At 45.4% G+C, this 24020-nt stretch overlaps 1 protein-coding gene across 14 annotated transcripts in view; it reads left to right on the plus strand.

Moving 5' to 3' along the window:
- camk2b2 (calcium/calmodulin-dependent protein kinase (CaM kinase) II beta 2) overlaps positions 1–24020 on the plus strand; it is a 62563-nt gene that overhangs the window by 32475 nt on the left and 6068 nt on the right. For 2 of the 14 annotated variants that reach the window (XM_031803230.1, XM_031803229.1), the window contains exons 12-17: positions 456–504; positions 1489–1560; positions 3085–3119; positions 17281–17340; positions 18166–18204; positions 18737–18782. In XM_031803230.1, the coding sequence (XP_031659090.1) occupies positions 456–504; positions 1489–1560; positions 3085–3119; positions 17281–17340; positions 18166–18204; positions 18737–18782 (301 nt within the window). Of the gene's footprint in view, positions 1–455; positions 505–1488; positions 1561–3084; positions 3120–7967; positions 8072–17280; positions 17341–18165; positions 18205–18736; positions 18783–24020 lie in introns of all 14 variants that reach the window. The other 12 variants (XR_004205058.1, XM_020457693.2, XM_031803233.1 and 9 more) reach the window with 12 other exon arrangements.

The following is a 24020-nucleotide window of genomic DNA, read 5'->3' on the forward strand; positions in this document are numbered from 1 at the left end:
TAGCCTAACTAGCGACAATTAGCCTAGCTAGGATATCCAACAAAACTTCATGGCACTATTCGAATAGTACAATTATTTCAGACCCCCATCCCTAGTGGGCCAGCCCCCTAGCAATTCGAGTTTCAGGCAATGGACTTCAGCTTCTCACCATTTTAACAGCTAGCTAGTTAAATAAAGGTTAAATAAATACAAATAAATAAAAAGCTAGCACGATAGAGCAATGGCGTGGTGCACATAACTGCACATTGTCGGGGACCACTTTTGGTTAGTGGGGATTACATTGAGACTACTGGCTAAAAAGTATGCAAAACTACCGAAGAATCTCTTTAATGTTCATTGATAAAATCTTCAACTATAATAGTATGAGTGGGTTATAAGTCTTCCTGGTGAATGGAAAGGGTCTGTAATAGTCCTCTCTCAATTCAATACTCTCTCTCTCTCTCTTCTGTCCATAGGGAGCCGTCCTAACTGCTATGCTGGTGACGAGGAATTTCTCTGGTAAATGTGTGTGTCATACATAAACACTTACACGCATGCACACACACGCATGCATGCACGCCACAGACAACCACGTGTGCACACAAACACACACGCACACACACACAAACACACACGCACACACACACAGAGACACATGCACACACACACAGAGACACATGCACACACACACACAGAGACACATGCACACACACACAGAGACACATGCACACACACACAGAGACACATGCACACACACACAGAGACACATGCACACACACACAGAGACACACACACAGAGACACACGCACACACACACAGAGACACACGCACACACACACAGAGACACACACACACACACACACACACACACACACACACACACAGACACACACACAGAGACACATGCACACACACACACAGACACACACACACAGAGACACATGCACACACACACACAGACACACACACACAGAGACACATGCACTTGCTCTCTTTCTCTCTCCACAAGCACAAAAAGAAATGTCATGAGATGTTGTCATTATCACAAACTGATCGGAAGACTTTAGTCTCCCATTATGAAGGACTTTACTAAGTTTGATTACAATGGTAAGCTGCATGGTTCATAACATGTCCCTGTTCCTCTGGACGAACACGGTGTCTGCCGACCAAGGTAAGAGGGGTGAGAGACTTCTCAATGGAAACAGATGTCACCATGTCATTGGATTTAGGTTAAAAGATGGGGGAAAAAAATATGAAATTCCCTGACGTTGATTACTTTTTACACTTTGATTCAACATCATCACATAGATTTGTTTTATGTTGAAATGTTTTTGCCCTTGACTCACTTTGATGAAACTTAACTGGGACTTGGGTAATATGACTTCAATCTGACATACTCTTCACACTGACACTCTCCTCTCTTCTCTTCCCTCACTCCTTCCCCTTTTCTGTCCTTTGCTTTCACTTGCTCTCTGTCTTTCTCTCTCTCTCTCGCTCTCTCTGTGTCAGTCGGTAGACAGTCTACATCTCCTGCGTCAATCACTACTGTTCCTGCAACTGCTGCTGGGATAGTGGAGCAAGGTATCTTCTTCCATCCCTCGCTTCTATACCTCCTCCTGTTACACAATTATACCGTCTCTCCTCTCTTCTTCTTATCTCCTCTCCCTCGCACTTCCTTCCTCATCCTTCCCTTTTGCACTCCTTTTGTCCTTCCTCTCCTGCACCACCTCTCTATCCTCCCTCCCTCCCTCCCTCCCTCCCTCCCTCCCTCCCTCCCTCCCTCCCTCCCTCCCTCCCTCCCTCCCTCCCTCCCTCCCTCCCTCCCTCCCTCCCTCCCTCCCTCCCTCCCTCCCTCCCTCCCTCCCTCCCTCCCTCCCTCCCTCCCTCCCTCTAACATGCTTTAGTCTTTTGTATCTTTGGGCTGGAGTCCTTTTTTGTTTAACATTCTCTGCCTGTGTTTTGTCCCTCATGAGCAGTATGTGAGGTGTGTGTGAGGTGTCTTTGATGTGTGTGAGATACAAGCTGTGGAGAGATAGAGTTCTTTCTGTGTTCAGACTCTTCCAGGCCAAAGCTCAGGATTCTCCTCCCACTCAACAGTTATGTGTTGCTATGGTGATTAATCAGTGTCAGCACCAGAGCTTCCTGTGTTCTCACCTCTCTATCTCGCTCACTTGCTCACTCACTCACTCACTCTCTCTCTCTCTCTCTCTCTCTCTCTCTCTCTCAGCCCCCCCCCCCCCCCCCCCCCCCCACCCGCCGCCTCTGGTTATTAATACAGAATACAGAAAGATTCATAAACCTTCCTGCAAGCATTTATGAGTGTGTGTGTTTATGATCAGTTTATATTGTAATGTAAAGTGTTTGTGTATCATCATTTGCATGGCTCTCCTTACTGAATTATATCCCTGTATTATTTTCCTGGTGAGGAATCCCCTAATGTTAATCTGAATGAATCCCACCTGCCTCAGAGATGAACAAAACCATTATTATACACCTGCTTCTCCATTTCATATTCCACTACACTTTTACCTCTAATCCCCTGTGTGTGTTTGTGTATGTGTGTGTGTGCGTGTGTGTGTGTGCGTGTGTGTGCTATCCCTGATGGACTGTGCTGATCCCTTGCTTTGGGCAGTGGTTCAGGTTCAGGGTTAATGAGTGTCAGTTGGATAGAGGTTTTTGTGCATGTGTGTGTATGAATGTGTGTGCTTGTGTGTGTGTGTGTGTGTGTGTGGTGGGGGTGGGGGGGGGTTTATGAGAGATAGTTACAGTACAAAGTAGATCACTGTTGTCTCAGTGAGAATGTGTGTGTGTGTGCGATTCTAAATGTTTTAGTGTGCTCATTTGTAGGGGTTTACAGTAGTTTGTGTGTGTATGAGCTTTAGTGGGTGTGTTGGCACTGTTTAGAGTTTGGCTTTTCAGTGTGTTCGCTTTCGAGAGTTCTGTGTGTGTGAGAGAGGGTTTAGTTAGTTTAGTGTGTGTGTTAGCTAGCTTGGGGATAGCTAGGTGTCGACACTTGTGCGTGTGTGTGTGAGGTGTGTTTTAGCAATAGAGTGTATAGGATGACTACTCTACCCTCTGAGACTGTCTTCTCAATCTCCTTGGCAGCCAAGAGTCTCCTCAACAAGAAGGCTGACGTCAAGGTAAGATACATAAACACGTGTATCCTCCCCTCTCCTCCCCTCTCCTCTCTTCTCCTCTCTCTTCTCATCTCTCTTTTCATCTCTCTTCTCTTCTCAGCTCTCTTCTCCTCTCTCTGCTCCTCTCTCTGCTCCTCTCTCTGCTCCTCTCTCTTCTCCTCTCTTCTCCTCATCTCTCTTTTCATCTCTCGTATCCTCTCTCTTCTCCTCTCCTCTCCTCTCTCTTCTCATCTCTCTTCTCCTATCTTCTCCTCTCCTCTCTTCTCATCTCGCTCTTCTCCTCTCTCTTCTCTCTCTTTCTCTCCCACCTCCTACAATTGGCAGTGTTATGTGGTGTTGTATTGTGTTTTGTGGGCATGCTGTTTGGGTGTGAGTGTGTGTTTATTACTGCTCGTTGTGTACACTGCGTGCTGTCTGTGTCAGCTGTTTGTGTGTGTGTAGCCTATTAGTCTGACTATCCAGCGTAGTCTGATGCACTGTAGCTTCAGTTACTTTAGCTATGTAGTTAAAATGTTCTATTCATGTGCACTGTCAGCGGTCAAACCCACCATAGATATAACATACGCTGTTCTATAGACCTCTATGGGTCAAACTCTCAGGACAGCAATGGATGTGTACAGTAGACTCCAATAGTCATGTTTATGGTAGGGTTTGGTTGTTTATGGTAGGGTTTGGTTGTTTATGGTAAGGTTTGGTTGTTTATGGCAAAATGTGATTGTTTATAGTACGGTTTTGTTGTTTATGGTAAGGTTTGGTTGTTATAATAAGGTTTTATGGTAAGGTTTTGTTGTTTATGGTAAGGTTTGGTTGTTTATGGTAAGGTTTGGTTGTCTATAATAAGGTTTGGTTGTTTATGGTAAGGTTTGGTTGTTTATGGTAAGGTTTGGTTGTTTATGGTAAGGTTTGGTTGTTTATAATAAGGTTTGGTTGTTTATAGTAAGGTTTTATGGTAAGGTTTGGTTGTTTATGTTAAGGTTTGGTTGTTTATAATAAGGTTGGATTGTTTGCCGTAACGTTTGGTTGTTTGCGGTAAGGTTTGGTTGTTTATGGTAAGGTTTGGTTGTTTATGGTAAGGTTTGGTTGTTTATGGTAAGGTTTGGTTGTTTATGGTAAGGTTTGGTTGTTTATGGTAAGGTTTGGTTGTTTATGTTAAGGTTTGGTTGTTTATAGTAAGGTTTGGTTGTTTATGGTAAGGTTTGGTTGTTTATGGTAAGGTTTGGTTGTTTATGGTAAGGTTTGGTTGTTTATAATAAGGTTGGATTGTTTGCAGTAAGGTTTGGTTGTTTGCGGTAAGGTTTGGTTGTTTATGGTAAGGTTTGGTTGTTTATGGTAAGGTTTGGTTGTTTATGGTAAAGTTTGGTTGTTTATAATAAGGTTGGATTGTTTGCAGTAAGGTTTGGTTGTTTGCGGTAAGGTTTGGTTGTTTATGGTAAGGTTTGGTTGTTTGCGGTAAGGTTTGGTTGTTTGCGGTAAGGTTTGGTTGTTTGCGGTAAGGTTTGGTTGTTTGCGGTAAGGTTTGGTTGTTTACGGTAAGGTTTGGTTGTTTGCGGTAAGGTTTGGTTGTTTGCGGTAAGGTTTGGTTGTTTACGGTAAGGTTTGGTTGTTTACGGTAAGGTTTGGTTGTTTACGGTAAGATTTGGTTGTTTATGGTAAGGTTTGGTTGTTATGGTAAAGTTTGGTTGTTTATGATAAGGTTTAGTTGTTTATGCCTAACAGAGGTTTTCATCTCCATCTTCCTCCCTCTATTTCTCCTCCCTTCATCTTTCCCTCTTTCTGTACCCTTCTTCCATCGTCCATCCCTCTCTCTCTCTGGCTGGCACGGTGTTAATCTCAGATTATTTCTCTCCACATGATTAATCTGTCGTTACGTAATCTCACTCTGCACAACCCTCCAACCCCCCCCCCCTCTCTCTCTGTTCCTCTCCTGTCTGCACTTTGCAAACAACACTGGAGCTATTTTGGTTCAAAACACAAGCACACAAGCACACACGCACACACACACACACACACACACGTGTGTTGAGTGGTGAGAGAAGGAGAGGAGAGGAGATACTGTTGAGAGAGAGAGAGAGAGAGATGGAGAAAGGGATGAGACAGATACATATATAATATAGTGTTACTGTAGTGCTCTATACTCACCACAAGCCCAGATGTCTACAGGTTTACCATAAGCCTCCTTCCTCAGTACCTCTGGAGATAGGTAGCCTGGGGTACCTGCAAAACCTATGTATATGCACATACACACAGTGGTTAAACTGTATGACTTCAGTCGTAGGCCGAGGATGATGTATAACATGATGATGGATGGAGTCCAACACAGAAGACAAAACAAGTAGAACCCTACTTCCCTCCGGGTTACCCAGTTCCTGTAGCACCCTACTTCCCCCCGGTTTACCCAGTTCCTGTAGCACCCTACTTCCTCCCGGTTTACCCAGTTCCTGTAGCACCCTACTTCCCTCCGGTTTACCCAGTTCCTGTAGCACCCTACTTCCCCCCGGTTTACCCAGTTCCTGTAGCACCCTACTTCCCCCCGGTTTACCCAGTTCCTGTAGCACCCTACTTCCCCCCGGTTTACCCAGTTCCTGTAGCACCCTACTTCCCTTCGGTTTACCCAGTTCCAGTAGCACCCTACTTCCCCCCGGTTTACCCAGTTCCTGTAGCACCCTACTTCCCCCCGGTTTACCCAGTTCCTGTAGCACCCTACTTCCCTTCGGTTTACCCAGTTCCTGTAGCACCCTACTTCCCTTCGGTTTACCCAGTTCCAGTAGCACCCTACTTCTCTCCGGGTTACACTGTTCCAGGAGAACACTACTTCTCTCCGGGTTACCCCGTTCCAGTAGCACCCTACTTCTCTCCGGGTTACCCCGTTCCAGGAGAACACTACTTCTCTCCGGGTTACCCCGTTCCAGGAGAACACTTCTTCTCTCCGGGTTACCCCGTTCCAGTAGCACCCTACTTCTCTCCGGGTTACCCTGTTCCAGGAGAACACTACTTCTCTCCGGGTTACACCGTTCCAGGAGAACCCTACTTCTCTCCGGGTTTAGGTGTGCCCTATCCCAATCCAGCAGCACCATACCCTGCTCCTGACCAGATTGCACCCTGTCCTGCACCTGCTTTGCCACTTGGCAAGTAACAGCTGATTGCCTCATCATCTCAAGCCATCGTTGCCCCATTTCGAGAGTGGCAAAGAGAGTGACTTCGCCCTCTGGACGACATGATGAACAATCACAGGCACCTGAATGAGCGGTATAAGTATCAAGTGTTTCTTGGACACCTGAAACTTCCAAGTGCTCTCCAGCTCGCCAAGGCCTACATGCATGACCCAAGACCTTATACTGCTGCCTTACAAGCCCTGCAGGATAAGTACAGTCAGCCCCACAGGATAAGTACAGTCAACCCCGCAGGATAAGTACGGCCAGCACCGCAGGATAAGTACGGTCAGCATCGCAGGATAAGTACGGTCAGCCCCGCAGGATAAGTACGGTCAGCGCCGCAGGATAAGTACAGTCAGCCCCACAGGATAAGTACGGTCAGCCCCGCAGGATAAGTACGGTCAGCCCCGCAGGATAAGTACGGTCAGCCCCGCAGGATAAGTACGGTCAGCCCCCCATCTCGTCCAGTGTAAGCTAGCCACCATCCTGAAATCCCCCGCCATCGAGCTTGATGACGTAGAAACTGATGGCTCAGAGCAGATGGCTGTGCAGCACCTCAACCTCACTACTGACTCTCACCCTCAGAGCTATTTGCCAAGATGCCTGTTACCTTTGATATTTCCCTTCTGCTCGAACTCTCCAAGAAGTACCGGATACAAATAACTTTCTGTGGACCTTTGTCCATTCGTTTCAGTCCTCAGCTCCCAGACATCAGCAGGCTTGCCACATGGAAAATCTTTGTGCAGGCAACAACATGATCCTTACACGTGGCGTCCGATTCATTCTCCAGTTCACCCAGTGAAGCGTTCCTCATCGTGGACCCTGGTGGGAAGGTGACACATACCTACCTACCCTGGAGCTGATGGATGCATCATGACTGCTGCCATCTAGGTCAAAGGTCGGCCAGTAGCCCGCCGGCTGGTACACCCCCAAAGTCCTTGCAACAAAGACGCAGGTGATCCTGCTACGCAGAACAGACTTTCTCCCTGTTTAGAATGTCTTTACATACATTAGGGGTGGCTGTGTAAGAAAGCACATCCCTTTAAGAGTGACTGATTATGTCACAGCTAGCACGAGCTCTGAGTGTCAATTCTTCCCAAGTTCTGCTCGCCAACCTCAGCTGTGGAGAGGAATGCAATAACTAACACAGTTTATGGACACACAACATTGGATAATTCTCTCGTGTCTCTCTTACCAGAGCACAATCTCCTTATCTTTGCCTACTCACAACAGTACTAAATATCATTGGTTTCACCCTCTTCATCACTAACAGTACCACTTTGAGATGAGATGAGTTTACCTACGCCGGTTTGTGTGTGTGTGTGTGTGTGTGTTCTGTCGGATGGGAAGACTACTCTCGCTGTGTTTCTGAACTTTGGGAACCAGGAAGACCGAAATAGAAGCTACAGTACCATCAGCTGCACCACTGGCATCGCTTAGCAACCATCTCAATACACACACACACACACACACACACATATTTTAAGGTATTTTTCTCATATTCTTTCTCTTTAGGCAGTAATCCACATCCGTTATATATCTATTCCATCTACGTCCATAAAGGAGCAGAATCAAAGTTTATTGTACATGCCATATTTGAATGATTACTTGTTGGATTCATTCATTGTTTATTTTTTGTTATATGATAATTTGTGTAAACCATTTTTTTTTTTTACATACAATCCACACTCATTTTCAGCATTCTTCATACCCTTCATGGTGTTCATCTCACTCTCTCCATCTCATCATCCATTCCATCACTACAACCAGAGATGGAAATCCAGTCCCAAGGTTCAGATCCTGGTGAGGATATCATTGTATCCCTCTCACCCCCGTCTTCTCTTCTCTTCTCTCATCCCCTTTTCTCCTTTCTCTCCACCTCTCCTCTTCTCTCCTCTTCCTCTTTCTTTCCTCATCTTCTCTCCTCTTTTTCCTCTTCCCTCCTCTTCTTCTCTCTCTTCACCTCCTCTCCTTTTTCTTTCCTCTTCTTCTCTCTTCACCTCTTCCCTCCTCTTCCTCTCTTTCTACTGTCCTGTTCTCTCTCCATCATCCTTTTCTCTCTTCACCTCTTCTCTCCTCTTCCTCTCTTTCTCCTGTCCTGTTATCTCTCCATCATCCTTTTCTCTCTTCTCTCATCTTCCTCTCTTTCTCCTGTCCTGTTCTCTCTCTATCCTCCTTTTCTCTCTTCACCTCTTCTCTCCTCTTTCTCCTGTCCTGTTCTCTCTCCATCATCCTTTTCTCTCTTCACCTCTTCTCTCCTCTTCCTCTCTTTCTCCTGTCCTGTTATCTCTCCATCATCCTTTTCTCTCTTCTCTCCTCTTCCTCTCTTTCTCCTGTCCTGTTCTCTCTCCATCCTCCTTTTCTCTCTTCACCTCTTCTCTCCTCTTCCTCTCTTTCTCCTGTCCTGTTCTCTCTCCATCCCCCATTTCTCTCATCACCTCTTCTCTCCTCTTCCTCTCTTCCTCCTGTCCTGTTCTCTCTCTCCATCCTCCTTTTCTCTCTTCACCTCTTCTCTCCTCTTTCTCTCTTTCTCCTGTCCTGTTCTCTCTCCATCATCCTTTTCTCTCTTCACCTCTTCTCTCCTCTTCCTCTCTTTATCCTGTCCTGTTCTCTCTCTATCCTCCTTTTCTCTCTTCCCCTCCTATCCCCTCTCCTCCCCTCTCCTCTCTCTTCCCTCCTATCCCCTCTCCTCCCCTCTCCACTCTCCCCTCCTTATCTCTTATATTCCTCCTGTTCTCCTCTCTCTTTCCCCTCTCCTCTCTATCATACTCTTTCAGTGGTCTCTACTGATGAGTCACCTGTCAGTCATTCCACCCGAGAGAGAAAGAGAGAGACAGATATGCTAATGTTGCATTGTTACGGTTGCAGTTTCACCGTGACAAACTATTATCAGACCTTGAATGAAGGGCTGGTCATTTTCCCAAACACATAATCAGTTTGTTTGTGTATGTGTGTGTGTGTTTGTACTGTATTTCCATGCCACTTGTGTGTAATTGATATGTTGTTCAGTAGCTGGTGGGCTGGTCACGTGTCGTGTGTTGTTGGCATGTTATTCTGGGGTTGTGTGTAGTTGGCATGTTATTCTGGGGTTGTGTGTAGTTGGCATGTTATTCTGGGTTTGTGTGAAGTTGGCATGTTATTCTGGGTTTGTGTGTAGTTGGCATGTTATTCTGGGTTTGTGTGAAGTTGGCATGTTATTCTGGGTTTGTGTGTAGTTGGCATGTTATTCTGGGTTTGTGTGTAGTTGGCATGTTATTCTGGGTTTGTGTGTAGTTGGCATGTTATTCTGGGTTTGTGTGTAGTTGGCATGTTATTCTGGGGTTGTGTGTTGTTGGCATGTTATTCTGGGTTTGTGTGTTGTTGGCATGTTATTCTGGGTTTGTGTGTAGTTGGCATGTTATTCTGGGGTTGTGTGTAGTTGGCATGTTATTCTGGGGTTGTGTGTAGTTGGCATGCTACTGTGGGTTTGTGTGTTGTTGGCATGTTATTCTGGGGTTGTGTGTAGTTGGCATGCTATTCTGGGTTTGTGTGTAGTTGGCATGTTATTCTGGGGTTGTGTGTAGTTGGCATGTTATTCTGGGTTTGTGTGTTGTTGGCATGTTATTCTGGGTTTGTGTGTAGTTGGCATGTTATTCTGGGTTTGTGTGTAGTTGGCATGTTATTCTGGGTTTGTGTGAAGTTGGCATGTTATTCTGGGTTTGTGTGAAGTTGGCATGTTATTCTGGGTTTGTGTGTTGTTGGCATGTTATTCTGGGTTTGTGTGTAGTTGGCATGTTATTCTGGGGTTGTGTGTAGTTGGCATGTTATTCTGGGTTTGTGTGTAGTTGGCATGTTATTCTGGGTTTGTGTGTAGTTGGCATGTTATTCTGGGTTTGTGTGAAGTTGGCATGTTATTCTGGGTTTGTGTGTTGTTGGCATGTTATTCTGGGTTTGTGTGTTGTTGGCATGTTATTCTGGGTTTGTGTGTAGTTGGCATGTTATTCTGGGGTTGTGTGTAGTTGGCATGTTATTCTGGGTTTGTGTGTAGTTGGCATGCTACTGTGGGTTTGTGTGTTGTTGGCATGTTATTCTGGGTTTGTGTGTTGTTGGCATGTTATTCTGGGTTTGTGTGTAGTTGGCATGCTACTGTGGGTTTGTGTGTTGTTGGCATGTTATTCTGGGTTTGTGTGTTGTTGGCATGTTATTCTGGGTTTGTGTGTAGTTGGCATGTTATTCTGGGGTTGTGTGTAGTTGGCATGTTATTCTGGGTTTGTGTGTAGTTGGCATGTTATTCTGGGGTTGTGTGTAGTTGGCATGTTATTCTGGGGTTGTGTGTAACTGCCATATTTTTCTGTCTGTCTGTCTGTCTGTCTGTCTGTCTGTCTGTCTGTCTGTCTGTCTGTCTGTCTGTCTGTCTGTCTGTCTGTCTGTCTGTCCGTCCGTCCGTCCGTCCGTCCGTCCGTCCGTCCGTCCGTCCGTCCGTCCGTCCGTCCGTCCGTCCGTCCGTCCGTCCGTCCGTCCGTCCGTCCGTCCTTTCCTCTTGCTCTAATGTCTGTGTTCTGGTTTATGTTGTTGGTGTTGGTCAAATACACTGAGTATACCAAACATCAGGAACACCTTCCTAATATGTTGCCCGCCCCTCCTCTCAGCCTACATTTGTCGGGGCATGGACTCTCTACAAGGTCCTTTGGGTGGTGGACTATTCTTGATACACACAGGATGTTCTTAATGTTTTGTACACTCAGTGTATATACCACGTTCTACCAAAATATTCCTGATAAGCTTTGATGTTTTTGATGGAATCGGAGTGCCTCTCACTACATCTCACACATGTTCTGTGGGTGTGTAGGATGACGGGGCTGGGATAGAGAGGAGGACCCAATCCAATTCTTGAAATCATTTGATTGATTTGATCTGCTTAGTTCTGTTCTGTTCAGTTGATCAGGCTTGTGGGTAAATGAGCTGTAGGGGGTCTATCTATCTTGGCTCAATTATTTCTAACCCCACCCACACACACTAACCAGACCCGCTGATAAACTCAATAACTTCTAACCCCACCCACACACACTAACCACACCCTCTGATAAACTCAATAACTTCTAACCCCACCCACCCACACACACTAACCACACCCTCTGATAAACTCAATAACTTCTAACCCCACCCACACACACTAACCACACCCTCTGATAAACTCAATAACTTTTAACCCCACCCACCCACACACACTAACCACACCCTCTGATAAACTCAATAACTTCTAACCCCACCCACACACACTAACCACACCCTCTGATAGGCTCAATAACTTCTAACCCCACCCACACACACTAACCAGACCCTCTGATAAACTCAATAACTTCTAACCCCACCCACACACACTAACCACACCCTCTGATAGGCTCAATAACTTCTAACCCCACCCACACACACTAACCAGACCCTCTGATAAACTCAATAACTTCTAACCCCACCCACACACACTAACCACACCCTCTGATAGGCTCAATAACTTTTAACCCCACCCACACACACTAACCAGACCCTCTGATTAACTCAATAACTTCTAACCCCACCCACACACACTAACCACACCCTCTGATAGGCTCAATAACTTCTAACCCCACCCACACACACTAACCAGACCCTCTGATAAACTCAATAACTTCTAACCCCACCCACACACACTAACCACACCCTCTGACAGGCTCAATCACTTCTAACCCCACCCACACACACTAACCACACCCTCTGACAGGCTCAATCACTTATTTTTTGCAACATTTTGTTTGATCTTTTATAAACCAAACCAAACATAGACATACAAACGACAACATCATACAAACATCAACTATATTCCACCTGCCCAGGCCCACTAGCACACACCCCCATCTCCAGCGCTGCATCACTTTCCACCACATGGCCTGAAACTGCATCATGTTGTTTCTCTCAGTAGCCCAGGCACTTTCAATATTTAAATACTAAATCATTCGATTTTTCCATCGTGTTAATGATGGCGGATTGCTTGATTTCCACATTTTCTTAAGACGAATAGAGAATCGTCCAACCCATCAGGAATCTCGCTACACCCCCATATGCAATGTCTTGAAATATGCTGTCTCAGTCACTTCTAATTCACCCTCTCACATGGTCCTCTGATAGGCTGGCTGCTCGCTAACCACACGCTCTGAGATGTACCTCATTTAGCAGACACTCTTATCTAGAGCAACTTACAATAGCAATTAGAGACATTGAACATTGAACATCTTGACCATGTTCTGTTATAATCTCCACCCGGCACAGCCAGAAGAGGACTGGCCACCCCACATAGCCTGGTTCCTCTCTAGGTTTCTTCCTAGGTATTGGCCTTTCTAGGGAGTTTTTCCTAGCCACCGTGCTTCTACACCTGCATTGCTTGCTGTTTGGGGTTTTAGGCTGGGTTTCTGTACAGCACTTTGAGATATCAGCTGATGTACGAAGGGCTATATAAATAAATTTGATTTGATTTGATTAGAGTTAAGTACCTAGGCCTAGTCGGCTCAGGAATTTGAACCAGCAATCTTCCTGTTACTAGCCCAATCGCTAGGCTACCTGCCTTATTGTCCTCCGTTCAGTCTTCTGTACATGCACAATATACTTTAAAAGCTATAACAAATGTTTAAAGGATATAATAAATGGATACCTACTGTATCCTAACATTTAATCACCTCAGAAAGAAACACAAACTTGAAAATAACAACTTACTTGAAAGTTTCAGTAATCAAAAATGACAAATTGAAAGGGGCCAAAGGCATCAAATTAACAATGAAAATACTAAATAAGATTGATTCCCCAAGATAAAATAAAAACCTGGTTTTACAACCCCATTTGAGGGTATTTATGTCAAATCATATTTTCGGACTAGGTCGTGCCAGCAGCATACCACCCTGCATACCACTGCTGCTTTGCTTTGGAAGCTAAGCAGGGTTGGTCCTGGTCAGTCCCTGGATGGGAGACCAGATGCTGCCGGAAGTGGTGTTGGAGGGCCAGTAGGAGGCACTCTTTCCTCTGGTCTAAAAAAATAAATATCCCAATGCCCCAGGGCAGTGATTGTGGACACTGCCCTGTGTAGGGTGCCGTCTTTTGGATGGGACATTAAACGGGTGTGCTGACTCTCTGAGGTCATTAAAGATCCCATGGCACTTATCGTAAGAGTAGGGGTGTTAACCCCGGTGTCCTGGCTAAATTCCCAATCTGGGGCTCTATCATCCCCCTCCTCTCCCCTGTAACTATTCCCCAGGTCGTTCCTGAAAATGAGAACGTGTTCTCAGTCAACTTACCTGGTCAAATAATGGATAAATAATCAAATAAAAGTATACTACCCAAGTTATCAAAAAAACATGGAACATTCCCCTTTAAAACAAACAGTCTATAGAGGTGTACATTTGAAGAGCAATTCCCATCATAAACAACACATGTAATAGTTATAGGTAATGTATTTGAATGATAAAAAAAAACCATGAGATTCCTTCCATGAGAGACTTAAATGTTGCAATCTAATTACTGTCAAAATAAACAACCAGGTCCAGTAGTCATCATAATTGCATTTACTTCGCCCTACATGATGTCAAATCAGAATTAGATCTAAATTGAACTATCATTAGAATTCAAATAACGACACACATCAAGAAGTACTATTATGTAGAAAACTATACACAAAAAAAGAATTGGGAAAAGGCCATCAAAAAGTGGTTTGGGGTGATTAGTGGTGCTGATAATCAAAACGAGGATTTTATCCTATTACTTCATTTGTATTGCATGTCCCATACCTAGTGGTCTGGGAAGGTTAGTGGTACAGACTACGTTACATCAACAACTCTGCCAGAAAGACTTTCTGATGATTGTGTTTCCGATTCCAAGCTAAGGTGCATCTATTCTGAACAAAAATATCAACTCAACATGGAACAATTTTACTGAGTTACAGTTCATATAAGAAAATCAGTCAACTGAAATAAATTCCTTAGGGCCTAATCTATGGATTTCACATGACTGGGAATAAATTCATTAGGGCCTAATCTATGGATTTCACATGACTGGGAATACATTCATTAGGGCCTAATCTATGGATTTCACATGACTGGGAATAAATTCATTAGGGCCTAATCTATGGATTTCACATGACTGGGAATAAATTCATTAGGGCCTAATCTATGGATTTCACATGACTGGGAATAAATTCATTAGGGCCTAATCTATGGATTTCACATGACTGGGAATACATTCATTAGGGCCTAATCTATGGATTTCACATGACTGGGAATAAATTCATTAGGGCCTAATCTATGGATTTCACATGACTGGGAATACATTCATTAGGGCCTAATCTATGGATTTCACATGACTGGGAATACATTCATTAGGGCCTAATCTATGGATTTCACATGACTGGGAATACATTCATTAGGGCCTAATCTATGGATTTCACATGACTGGGAATACATTCATTAGGGCCTAATCTATGGATTTCACATGACTGGGAATAAATTCATTAGGGCCTAATCTATGGATTTCACATGACTGGGAATACATTCATTAGGGCCTAATCTATGGATTTCACATGACTGGGAATACATTCATTAGGGCCTAATCTATGGATTTCACATGACTGGGAATACATTCATTAGGCCCTAATCTATGGATTTCACATGACTGGGAATACATTCATTAGGCCCTAATCTATGGATTTCACATGACTGAGCAGGGGCGCATTCATGGGTGGGCCTGGGAGGGCATAGGGCCACCCACATAGACCCAGCTAATCAGAATGAGTTTTTCCCCACATAAGGGCTTTATTACAGACTGAATACTCCTTAGTTTCATCAGCTGTCCTGGTGGCTGATCTCAGATGATCCCGCAGGTGAAGAAGCCAGATCTGGAGGTCCTGGGCTGACATGGTTACACGTGGTCTGCGGTTGTGAGGCTGGTTGGATGTACTGCCAAATTCTCTAAAACAGCATTGGAGGCGGCTTATGGTAGAGAAATTAACATAAAATTCTCTTGCAACAGCTCTGGTGGAGATTCCTACAGTCAACATGCCATTTGCACGCTGCCTCAAACCTTGAGACATCTGTGGCATTGTGTTGTGTGACAAAACTGCACATTTTAGCGTTGCCTTTTATTGTCGCCAGCACAAGGTGAACCTGTGTAATGATCATGCTGTTTAATCAGCTTCTTATTTATTTACTTTTCTGCTCTTTTGCACACCAGTTTCTCTACCTGCACATGACCATCTGATCATTTATCACTCCAGTGTTAATCTGCTAAATTGTAATTATTCGACTACCTCCTCGTGCCATTTGCACACAATGTATATAGACTCTTTCTTTTTTTTCTATTGTTTACTCCATGTGTAACTCTGTGTTGTTGTCTGTTCACACTGCTATGCTTTATCTTGGCCAGGTCACAGTTGTAAATGAGAACTTGCTCTCAACTAGCCTACCTGGTTAAATAAAGGTGAAATCAAATAAAATAATAAAATATGCCACACCTGTCAGGTTTATGGATTATCTTGGCAAAGGAGAAATGCTCCCTAACAGGATGTAAACAAATTTATGCACAAAGAAATAAGCTTTTTGAGCGTATGGAACATTTCTAGGATCTTTTATTTCATCTCATGAAACATGGGACCAACACTTTTTACATGTTGTGTTTATATCTTTATTCAGTATTTATCTCATATGCCTATAGGAAGAATTTGCACAAAATCATTTCTACCTGTAACATCATCAAACCCTCATGAAACTGTACATTGGCACCTTGCTAATTTCACCTATTCTCTAGTAGAAGTGTGCCAAAAGGAACTCCGTAAAACCCTTCAGTCTACCTTTAGATAGATGAGCTTCCATTAGGGCTGTGTTTTCACTGCCTTACTGTGCAGTGAGGTGGTGTTGCCCCCACAGTCCACAACCTGCTACATCTCCTGGGAGAACTGCTCCGCCTGACAGGCTCGATCACTTCTAATTCGCTCCTTCACACTAACCAGGTCCTCTGATAGGCTGGCTGCACACCGACTGACTCACAATATTGATCCTGCCCTGTATATCAGTCCTTTGGGTTTGAATGAGTCCGTCTCATGATAGATATAGACAAGAACCTTACATAGACTTGGATCTGATATAGACCGTACAGTATATTAACTGCAGAGATGGGGAAAAAGAGTGGCGTGTTTATTATTGAGAGGTTGGCACAGATCTAAGATCAGCTATCCTAAGTCGAGCTAAATCCTAACCTTGAACATTTTTAGGGGGGAACCTGAAAAACTGACCTTAAATCACTGTATAGGGTCAACTCTTTATTGTTTTAAATGATTTTTGTTATATATATATCATTTTTTTACCTACCCCTTTTTCTCCTCAATTTCGTTGTATACAATTGGTAGTTACAGTCTTGTCTCATCGCTGCAACTCCCGTACTGACTCGGGAGAGGCGAAGGTCGAGAGCCGTGTGTCCTCTGCAACACAACCCAACCAAGCCACACTGCTTCTTGACACAATGCCCACTTAACCCGGAAGCCATCCACACCAATGTGTCGCAGGAAACACCGTACACCTGGCAACCGTGTCAGCATGCACTGCGCCCGGCCCGGCACAGGAGTTGCTAGACCGCGATGGGACAAGGACAACCCTGCCGGCAAAACCCTCCCCTAACCCGGACGACACTGGGCCAATTGTGCACCACCCCATGGGTCTCCCGGTCATGGCCAGTTACGAGAATCTCTAGAGGCACAGCTGCACTGTGATGCAAGGCCTTAGGCCCCTGCACCACTGGGGAGACCCCTAATGTTTTAATTTGATTGTAATGATAGAAGTGTAGCACAGAAAGTGAGTAGCAGAATGGGGATATGAAACGCTGCCTTCAGGGGCATAACATGTGACCAGGTGGTGGCAACACAACTACTAGACCAGCCTCCTTTCTAACCTCACCCACATCCACACCTCCTCTCACTTCTCTGTTGTGTCGTGTTTTAACCCCTTGTTTTCTGTGCACTGCTGCAGCCTAACAGCACAAGAAACAGCACAGTCACCAGCCCCAAGGGAACCCCCTCTGCTGCACTGGTACACTCCTCCTTTAAATATCACTCCATCTCCCTCTGTCTCTATTCAACTTCTTTCTCTCCCTTTCTCTGTCCGTCTTTATGTCCTCAGTCTGTCTGTTCTTCTGTGTCTGTCTGCCTGCCTGTCTGTCTGCCTGCCTGTCTGTCTGTGTCTATCTCTCTCTATCTTAGTCTGTCTGCACGCTGCACCCATCACCAGCCACTTATTAGAAGCCGTTCTGTGTGTGTGCATGTGTGCGACTGTTTGTGAGTGTGCGCCTGTGAGTATGATGAAGCTGCATGACTTGTTAGTTATGGTTCGTCAGGTTGTAGCTATAAGGTGCCATAATAGAGTAGCGACAGCGGCTTACTGGTAGAAGTGCAGTCACAAGCCATCTTCCTTTGGCGTTTTTTTCTATTTGTGGGTGACAGTGTTGGTGTGTGTCACTCAGGTGTATGTTAATCTGTGTTCTGTTTGGCCTGCTGCGAACTGTGAATCCTTAGGAAGATATGCAGGGTGGCTTTAGGTTTGATGTGGGTTCGTTTTAGGTTCTTGCCAGAGTGAGACTCGTATTTTTTGTTTCTGATATCATTTTCTTAGAGGAATTCTTTGAATAACCATTTATTTCCTTCCATTAACCCTTTGATAACCCTTTCTCAGGGGGAAATCTCTCTCTTTCTTCATTTTAACTTGTATTTTCTTCTCTTTCTCTTCCTCCATATCTCTTTCTCTGTCTTTTCTCTAACACCTACAACTCTCTGTCATCCCTCTTCATCTCTCTCTCTCTGTTGTTTTCTCTCTCCCTCTCTCTTTCTTTCTCCCCTCTCTTTCTATTTCTCTGAATAGGAGCCTCAGACCACTGTTATCCATGTGGATAGGAACAAGGTACATCCTTCTTCCATCCACCCATCTTTTTCTCTCCTGCTTTCAGTTCTCTCATCCTCATCTTATCTCGCTCTGTCCTTGGCAAGCTGGTGTGTTAGCGTATTATAGTGTGTGTGTGTCTAGCATGACTCCTGGTTGAGGAGTTTTGTGTGGGTTGTAGGTCTGGAGTGCCTGCATGCCGCAGTCATACGGACCTGAGAACAGCTGCTTAATATAACCACACTGACACAAAACTACCCACACTACATTATGTGGAGATATTTTGTCCACCACCGCCATCTTGTGGAATTAAATGGAACAGGGCTCTGTGGGTGTGCTCTATGTCTTGCCATCTGGTGGTTTCTACTGCTATAGACCACTGCATGTATGGGACAGCACACTGAATGGGGGAAACTAAGTTTGGGGTTCTCATGGTGTTTAACCATAGCACTGTATGTGTGTGTCATGATAATAGTGCGTGCGTGTGTGTGTGTGTGTGTCTGTGTGTGTATCTAGGTTAACCTGTCACTAACATGTCTCTCTGTGTCTGCAGGATTCATCTGACAGCAACACCACTATTGAGGATGAGGATGTGAAACGTGAGTCACACACGCACGCACACACACACACACACTACTATTATCATGACACATATACAAATCAATTCAAATCAAATTTTATTTGTCACAAACACATGGTTAGCAGATGTTAATGCGAGTGTAGCGAAGTGCTTGTGCTTCTAGTTCCGACAATGCAGTAATAACCAACAAGTAATCTAGCTAACAATTCCAAAACTACTACCTTATAGACACAAGTGTAAGGGGATAAATAATATGTACATAAAGATATATGAGTGAGTGATGGTACAGAGCGGCATAGGCAAGATACAGTAGATGGTATTGAGTGCAGTATATACATATGAGATGTGTATGTAAATAAAGTGGCATAGTTAAAGTGGCTAGTGATACATGTATTACATAAGGATGCAGTCGATGATATAGAGTACAGTATCTACGTATGCATATGAGATGAATAATGTAGGGTAAGTAACATTATATAAGGTAGCATTGTTTAAAGTGGCTAGTGATATATTTACATCATTTCCCATCAATTCCCACTATTAAAGTGGCTGGAGTTGAGTCAGTGTGTTGGCAGCAGCCACTCAATGTTAGTGGTGGCTGTTTAACAGTCTGATGGCCTTGAGATAGAAGCTGTTTTTCAGTCTCTCGGTCCCTGCGTTGATGCACCTGTACTGACCTCGCCTTCTGGATGATAGCGGGGTGAACAGGCGGGTGGTTGTTGTCCTTGATGATCTTTATGGCCTTCCTGTGACATCAGGTGGTGTAGGTGTCCTGGAGGGCAGGTAGTTTGCCCCCGGTGATGCGTTGTGCAGACCTCACTACCCTCTGGAGAGCCTTACGGTTGTGGGCGGAGCAGTTGCCGTACCAGGCGGTGATACAGCCCGACAGGATGCTCTCGATTGTGCATCTGTAGAAGTTTGTGAGTGCTTTTGGTGACAAGCCGAATTTCTTCAGCCTCCTGAGGTTGAAGAGGCGCTGCTGCGCCTTCTTCACGATGCTGTCTGTGTTGGTGGACCAATTCAGTTTGTCTGTGATGTGTACGCCGAGGAACTTAAAACTTACTACCCTCTCCACTACTGTTCCATCAATGTGGATAGGGGGGTGGTGTTTCCTGAAGTCCACAATCATCTCCTTTGTTTTGTTGACGTTGAGTGTGAGGTTATTTTCCTGACACCACACTCCGAGGGCCCTCACCTCCTCCCTGTAGGCCGTCTCGTCGTTGTTGGTAATCAAGCTTACCACTGTTGTGTCGTCCGCAAACTTGAGGATTGAGTTGGAGGCGTGCGTGGCAACGCAGTCGTGGGTGAACAGGGAGTACAGGAGAGGGCTCAGAACGCACCCTTGTGGGGCCCCAGTGTTGAGGATCCGCGGGGTGGAGATGTTGTTGCCTACCCTCACCACCTGGGGGCGGCCCGTCAGGAAGTCCAGTACCCAGTTGCACAGGGTGGGGTCGAGACCCAGGGTCTTGAGCTTGATGACTAGCTTGGAGGGCACTATGGTGTTAAATGCCGAGCTGTAGTCGATGAACAGCATTCTCACATAGGTATTCCTCTTGTCCAGATGGGTTAGGGCAGTGTGCAGTGTGGTTGAGATTGCATCGTCTGTGGACCTATTTGGGCGGTAAGCAAATTGGAGTGGGTCTAGGGTGTCAGGTAGGGTGGAGGTGATATGGTCCTTGACTAGTCTCTCAAAGCACTTCATGATGACGGAAGTGAGTGCTACGGGGCGGTAGTCGTTTAGCTCAGTTACCTTAGCTTTCTTGGGAACAGGAACAATGGTGGCCCTCTTGAAGCATGTGGGAACAACAGACTGGGATAGGGATTGATTGAATATGTCCGTAAACACACCAGCCAGCTGGTCTGCACATGCTCTGAGGGCACGGCTGGGGATGCCGTCTGGGCCTGCAACCTTGCGAGGGTTGACACGTTTAAATGTTTTCCTCACGTCGGCTGCAGTGAAGGAGAGTCCGCATGTTTTAGTTGCGAGCCGTGTCAGTGGCACTGTATTGTCCTCAAAGCGGGCAAAAAAGTTATTTAGTCTGCCTGGGAGCAAGACATCCTGGTCCGTGACTGGGCTGGTTTTCTTTTTGTAATCCGTGATTGACTGTAGGCCCTGCCACATACCTCTTGTGTCTGAGCCATTGAATTGAGATTCTACTTTGTCTCTATACTGACGCTTAGCTTGTTTGATTGCCTTGCGGAGGGAATAGTTACACTGTTTGTATTCGGTCATGTTTCCAGTCACCTTGCCCTGATTAAAAGCAGTGGTTCGGGCTTTCAGCACTATGGTTGAACACCATGAGAACACCAAACAAAGTTGAGAGAGGAAGGAGAGGCAGAAAAGAGGGAGAGTAAAGAGGAAGAAGAGAGGAAGGAGAGAAGAAGGAGAGAGTAAACAGACAGGAAGGAAAGAAGGGAAGTAGAGAAGAAGAAGAGAGGAAGGAGAGAGGAAACAAATAGGACGGAAAAAAGGGAAGTAGAGATGAAGGGGGGAGGAAGTAAAGAGGACGAAGAGAGGAAGCAGACAGGGGAGTGATAGAGGGATTGAGGGAGAGGGAGGGAGGGAGTGATAGAGGGAGAGGAAGGGAGAGAGAGGGAGAGGGAAGGATAGAGGGAGAGGGAGGGAGGGATAGTCAGGGAGGGATAGAGGGAGAGGGAAGGAGGGATAGAGGGAGAGGGAGGGTGGGATAGAGGGAGGGAGGGTGGGATAGAGGGAGAGGGAGGGAGGGATAGAGGGAGAGGAGGGAGGGATAGAGGGAGGGGGGGATAGAGGGAGAGTGAGGGAGTGATAGAGGGAGAGGGATAGAGTGAGAGGGAGGGAGGGTGGGATAGAGGGAGGGAGGGTGGGATAGAGGGAGAGGGAGGGATGGAGGGAGGGTGGGTGGGATAGAGGGAGAGGGAGGGAGGGATAGAGGGAGAGGAGGGAGGGATAGAGGGAGGGGGGGATAGAGGGAGAGTGAGGGAGTGATAGAGGGAGAGGGATAGAGTGAGAGGGAGGGAGGGAGGGAGGGAGGGATAGAGGGAGGGAGAGGGAGGGATGGATAGAGGGAGAGGGAGGAAGTAAGTTTTATCTAGGGACAGAAATAGCTGGATGAGCTCAACATGCCTCACACAGGAGAGGAAAGAGGAGAGAAGAGAAGGAGAGGAGAGAAGGAGAGTGAGAAGGAGAAATAAGTCCTAGTGACTGTAGCCAGGTGAACTATATCTGTAGTTCTTTCTGGTGTTGAGGTTTTCATTCTCCATGGCCCTGCATAGCTCTACGGAGACCTGAGTGGCAGGACTGTATATTATGGGTATGTGTGAGTGTGTGTACCATGCTAGAGGAAGGAGTGTGTGTAAGTATACTTATACCAGGCTCAAAGGATGAGAGGGAGATAAGAGAGAGATAGATAAAAAGAGAGAATTGAAAGAGAGGATTTACCACCAGGCCGTCTGTAGAGTTACCAGAGTATGTGAGCAGAGTTGAGCAGTCAGAAATTCTGTTCATCGCTCAAGAACATCCACCTCCTTTCCAACCGCTCCGCTAAAAACCGCTCTGCACTCAAAAAATACAAATAAATGCCGCTCTTAATTCGCTCCATTCATTAAAATCACAATTGAACCAAAACCCATCTATTGTAACTACCTGGACCTACAGTACCATTTGGTTTTGAAGGATTGAAACCAAACCATTTGATTTGAATGAAAAGTATTTGAATAAAAATGAAAAGGTGAATGTAAGAAGCGCTTATCATTTCAAATAGGCCACATGTCGTATTAAACAGCATATAAACTCTCTAAATAGGTCAGGAGCCTGACAGGGAGCCTAAGAAGTAACAAAAATCTATTATTTAGTCTATACTGTATTACAGTGCATTCGGAAATGATTCAGACCCCTTAACTTTTTCCACATTTTGTTACATGACAGCCTTATTCTAAAATGGATTAAATGATTTTCATCAATCTACATGCAATACTCCATCATGACAAAGCGAAAACATAAAAACATAAATACCTTATTTACATAAGAATTTAGACCCTTTGCTATGAGACTAGAATTTGAGTTCAGGTGCATCCTGTTTCCATTGATCATCCTTGAGATGAGTCCACTCGTGGTAAATTCAATTGATTGGACATGATTTGTAAAGGCACACACCTGTCCATATAATGTCCCATAGTTGCCAGTGCATGTCAGAGCAAAAACCAAGCCATGAGGTCGAAGGAAATGTCCGTAGAGCTCCGAGACAGGATTATGTCAAGGCACAGATCTGGGGAAGGGTACCAAAAAATGTCTGCATCATTGAAGGTCCCCAGAAACACAGTGGCCTCAATCATTCTTAAATGGAAGAAGTTTGGAAGCACCAAGACTCTTCCTAGAGCTGGCCACATGGCCAAACTGAGCAATCGGTGGCGAAGAGCCTTGGTCAGGGAGGTGACCAAGAACCCGATGGTCACTCTGACAGAGCTCCAGAGTTTCTCTGTGGAGATGGGAGAACCTTCCAGGAGGACAACCATCTCTGCAGCACTCCACCAATCAGGCCTTTATGGTAGAGTGGCCAGGTGGAAGCCACTCCTCAGTAAAAGGCACATGACAGCCAGCTTGTAGTTTGCCAAAACGCACCTAAAGACTCTCAGACCATGAGCAAAAAGATTCTCTGGTCTGATGAAACCAAGATTGATCTCTTTGGCCTAAATGCCAAGCGTCACATCTGGTGGAAACACCACCTGGCATCATCCCTACGCTGAAGAATGGTTGTGGCAGCATCATGCTGTGGAAATGTTTTTCAGCTGGGGGGAGACTAGACAGGATCGAGGGAAAGATGAAGGGAGGAAAGTACAGAGACACAATTGATGAAAAATTGCTCCAGAGCGCTCAGGACCTCAGACCGGGGTGAAGGTTCACCTTTCAACAGGACAGCGACCCTAATAACACAGCCAAGACCCCTCAGGAGTGGCTTCAGGACAAGTCTCTGAATGTCATTGAGTGGCCCAGCCAGAGCTCGGACTTCAACACGATCAAACATCTTTGGAGAGACCTGAAAAAAGCTGTGCAGCGAGACTCGCCATTCAACCTGACAGAACTTGAGAGGATCTGCAGAGAAGAATGGGAGAAATTCCCCAAATACAGGTGTGCCAAGCTTGCGGTGTCAAACCCAAGAAGACTTGAGGCTGTAATCGCAACAAAGTACTGAGGAAAGGGTCTGAATACTTACAGTTGAAGTCGGAAGTTTACATACACTTAGGTTGGTGTCATTAAAACTCGTTTTTCAACCACTCC

Source organism: Oncorhynchus kisutch, linkage group LG23 (genome assembly GCF_002021735.2).
Source record: "Oncorhynchus kisutch isolate 150728-3 linkage group LG23, Okis_V2, whole genome shotgun sequence".
NCBI lineage: Eukaryota > Metazoa > Chordata > Actinopteri > Salmoniformes > Salmonidae > Oncorhynchus > Oncorhynchus kisutch.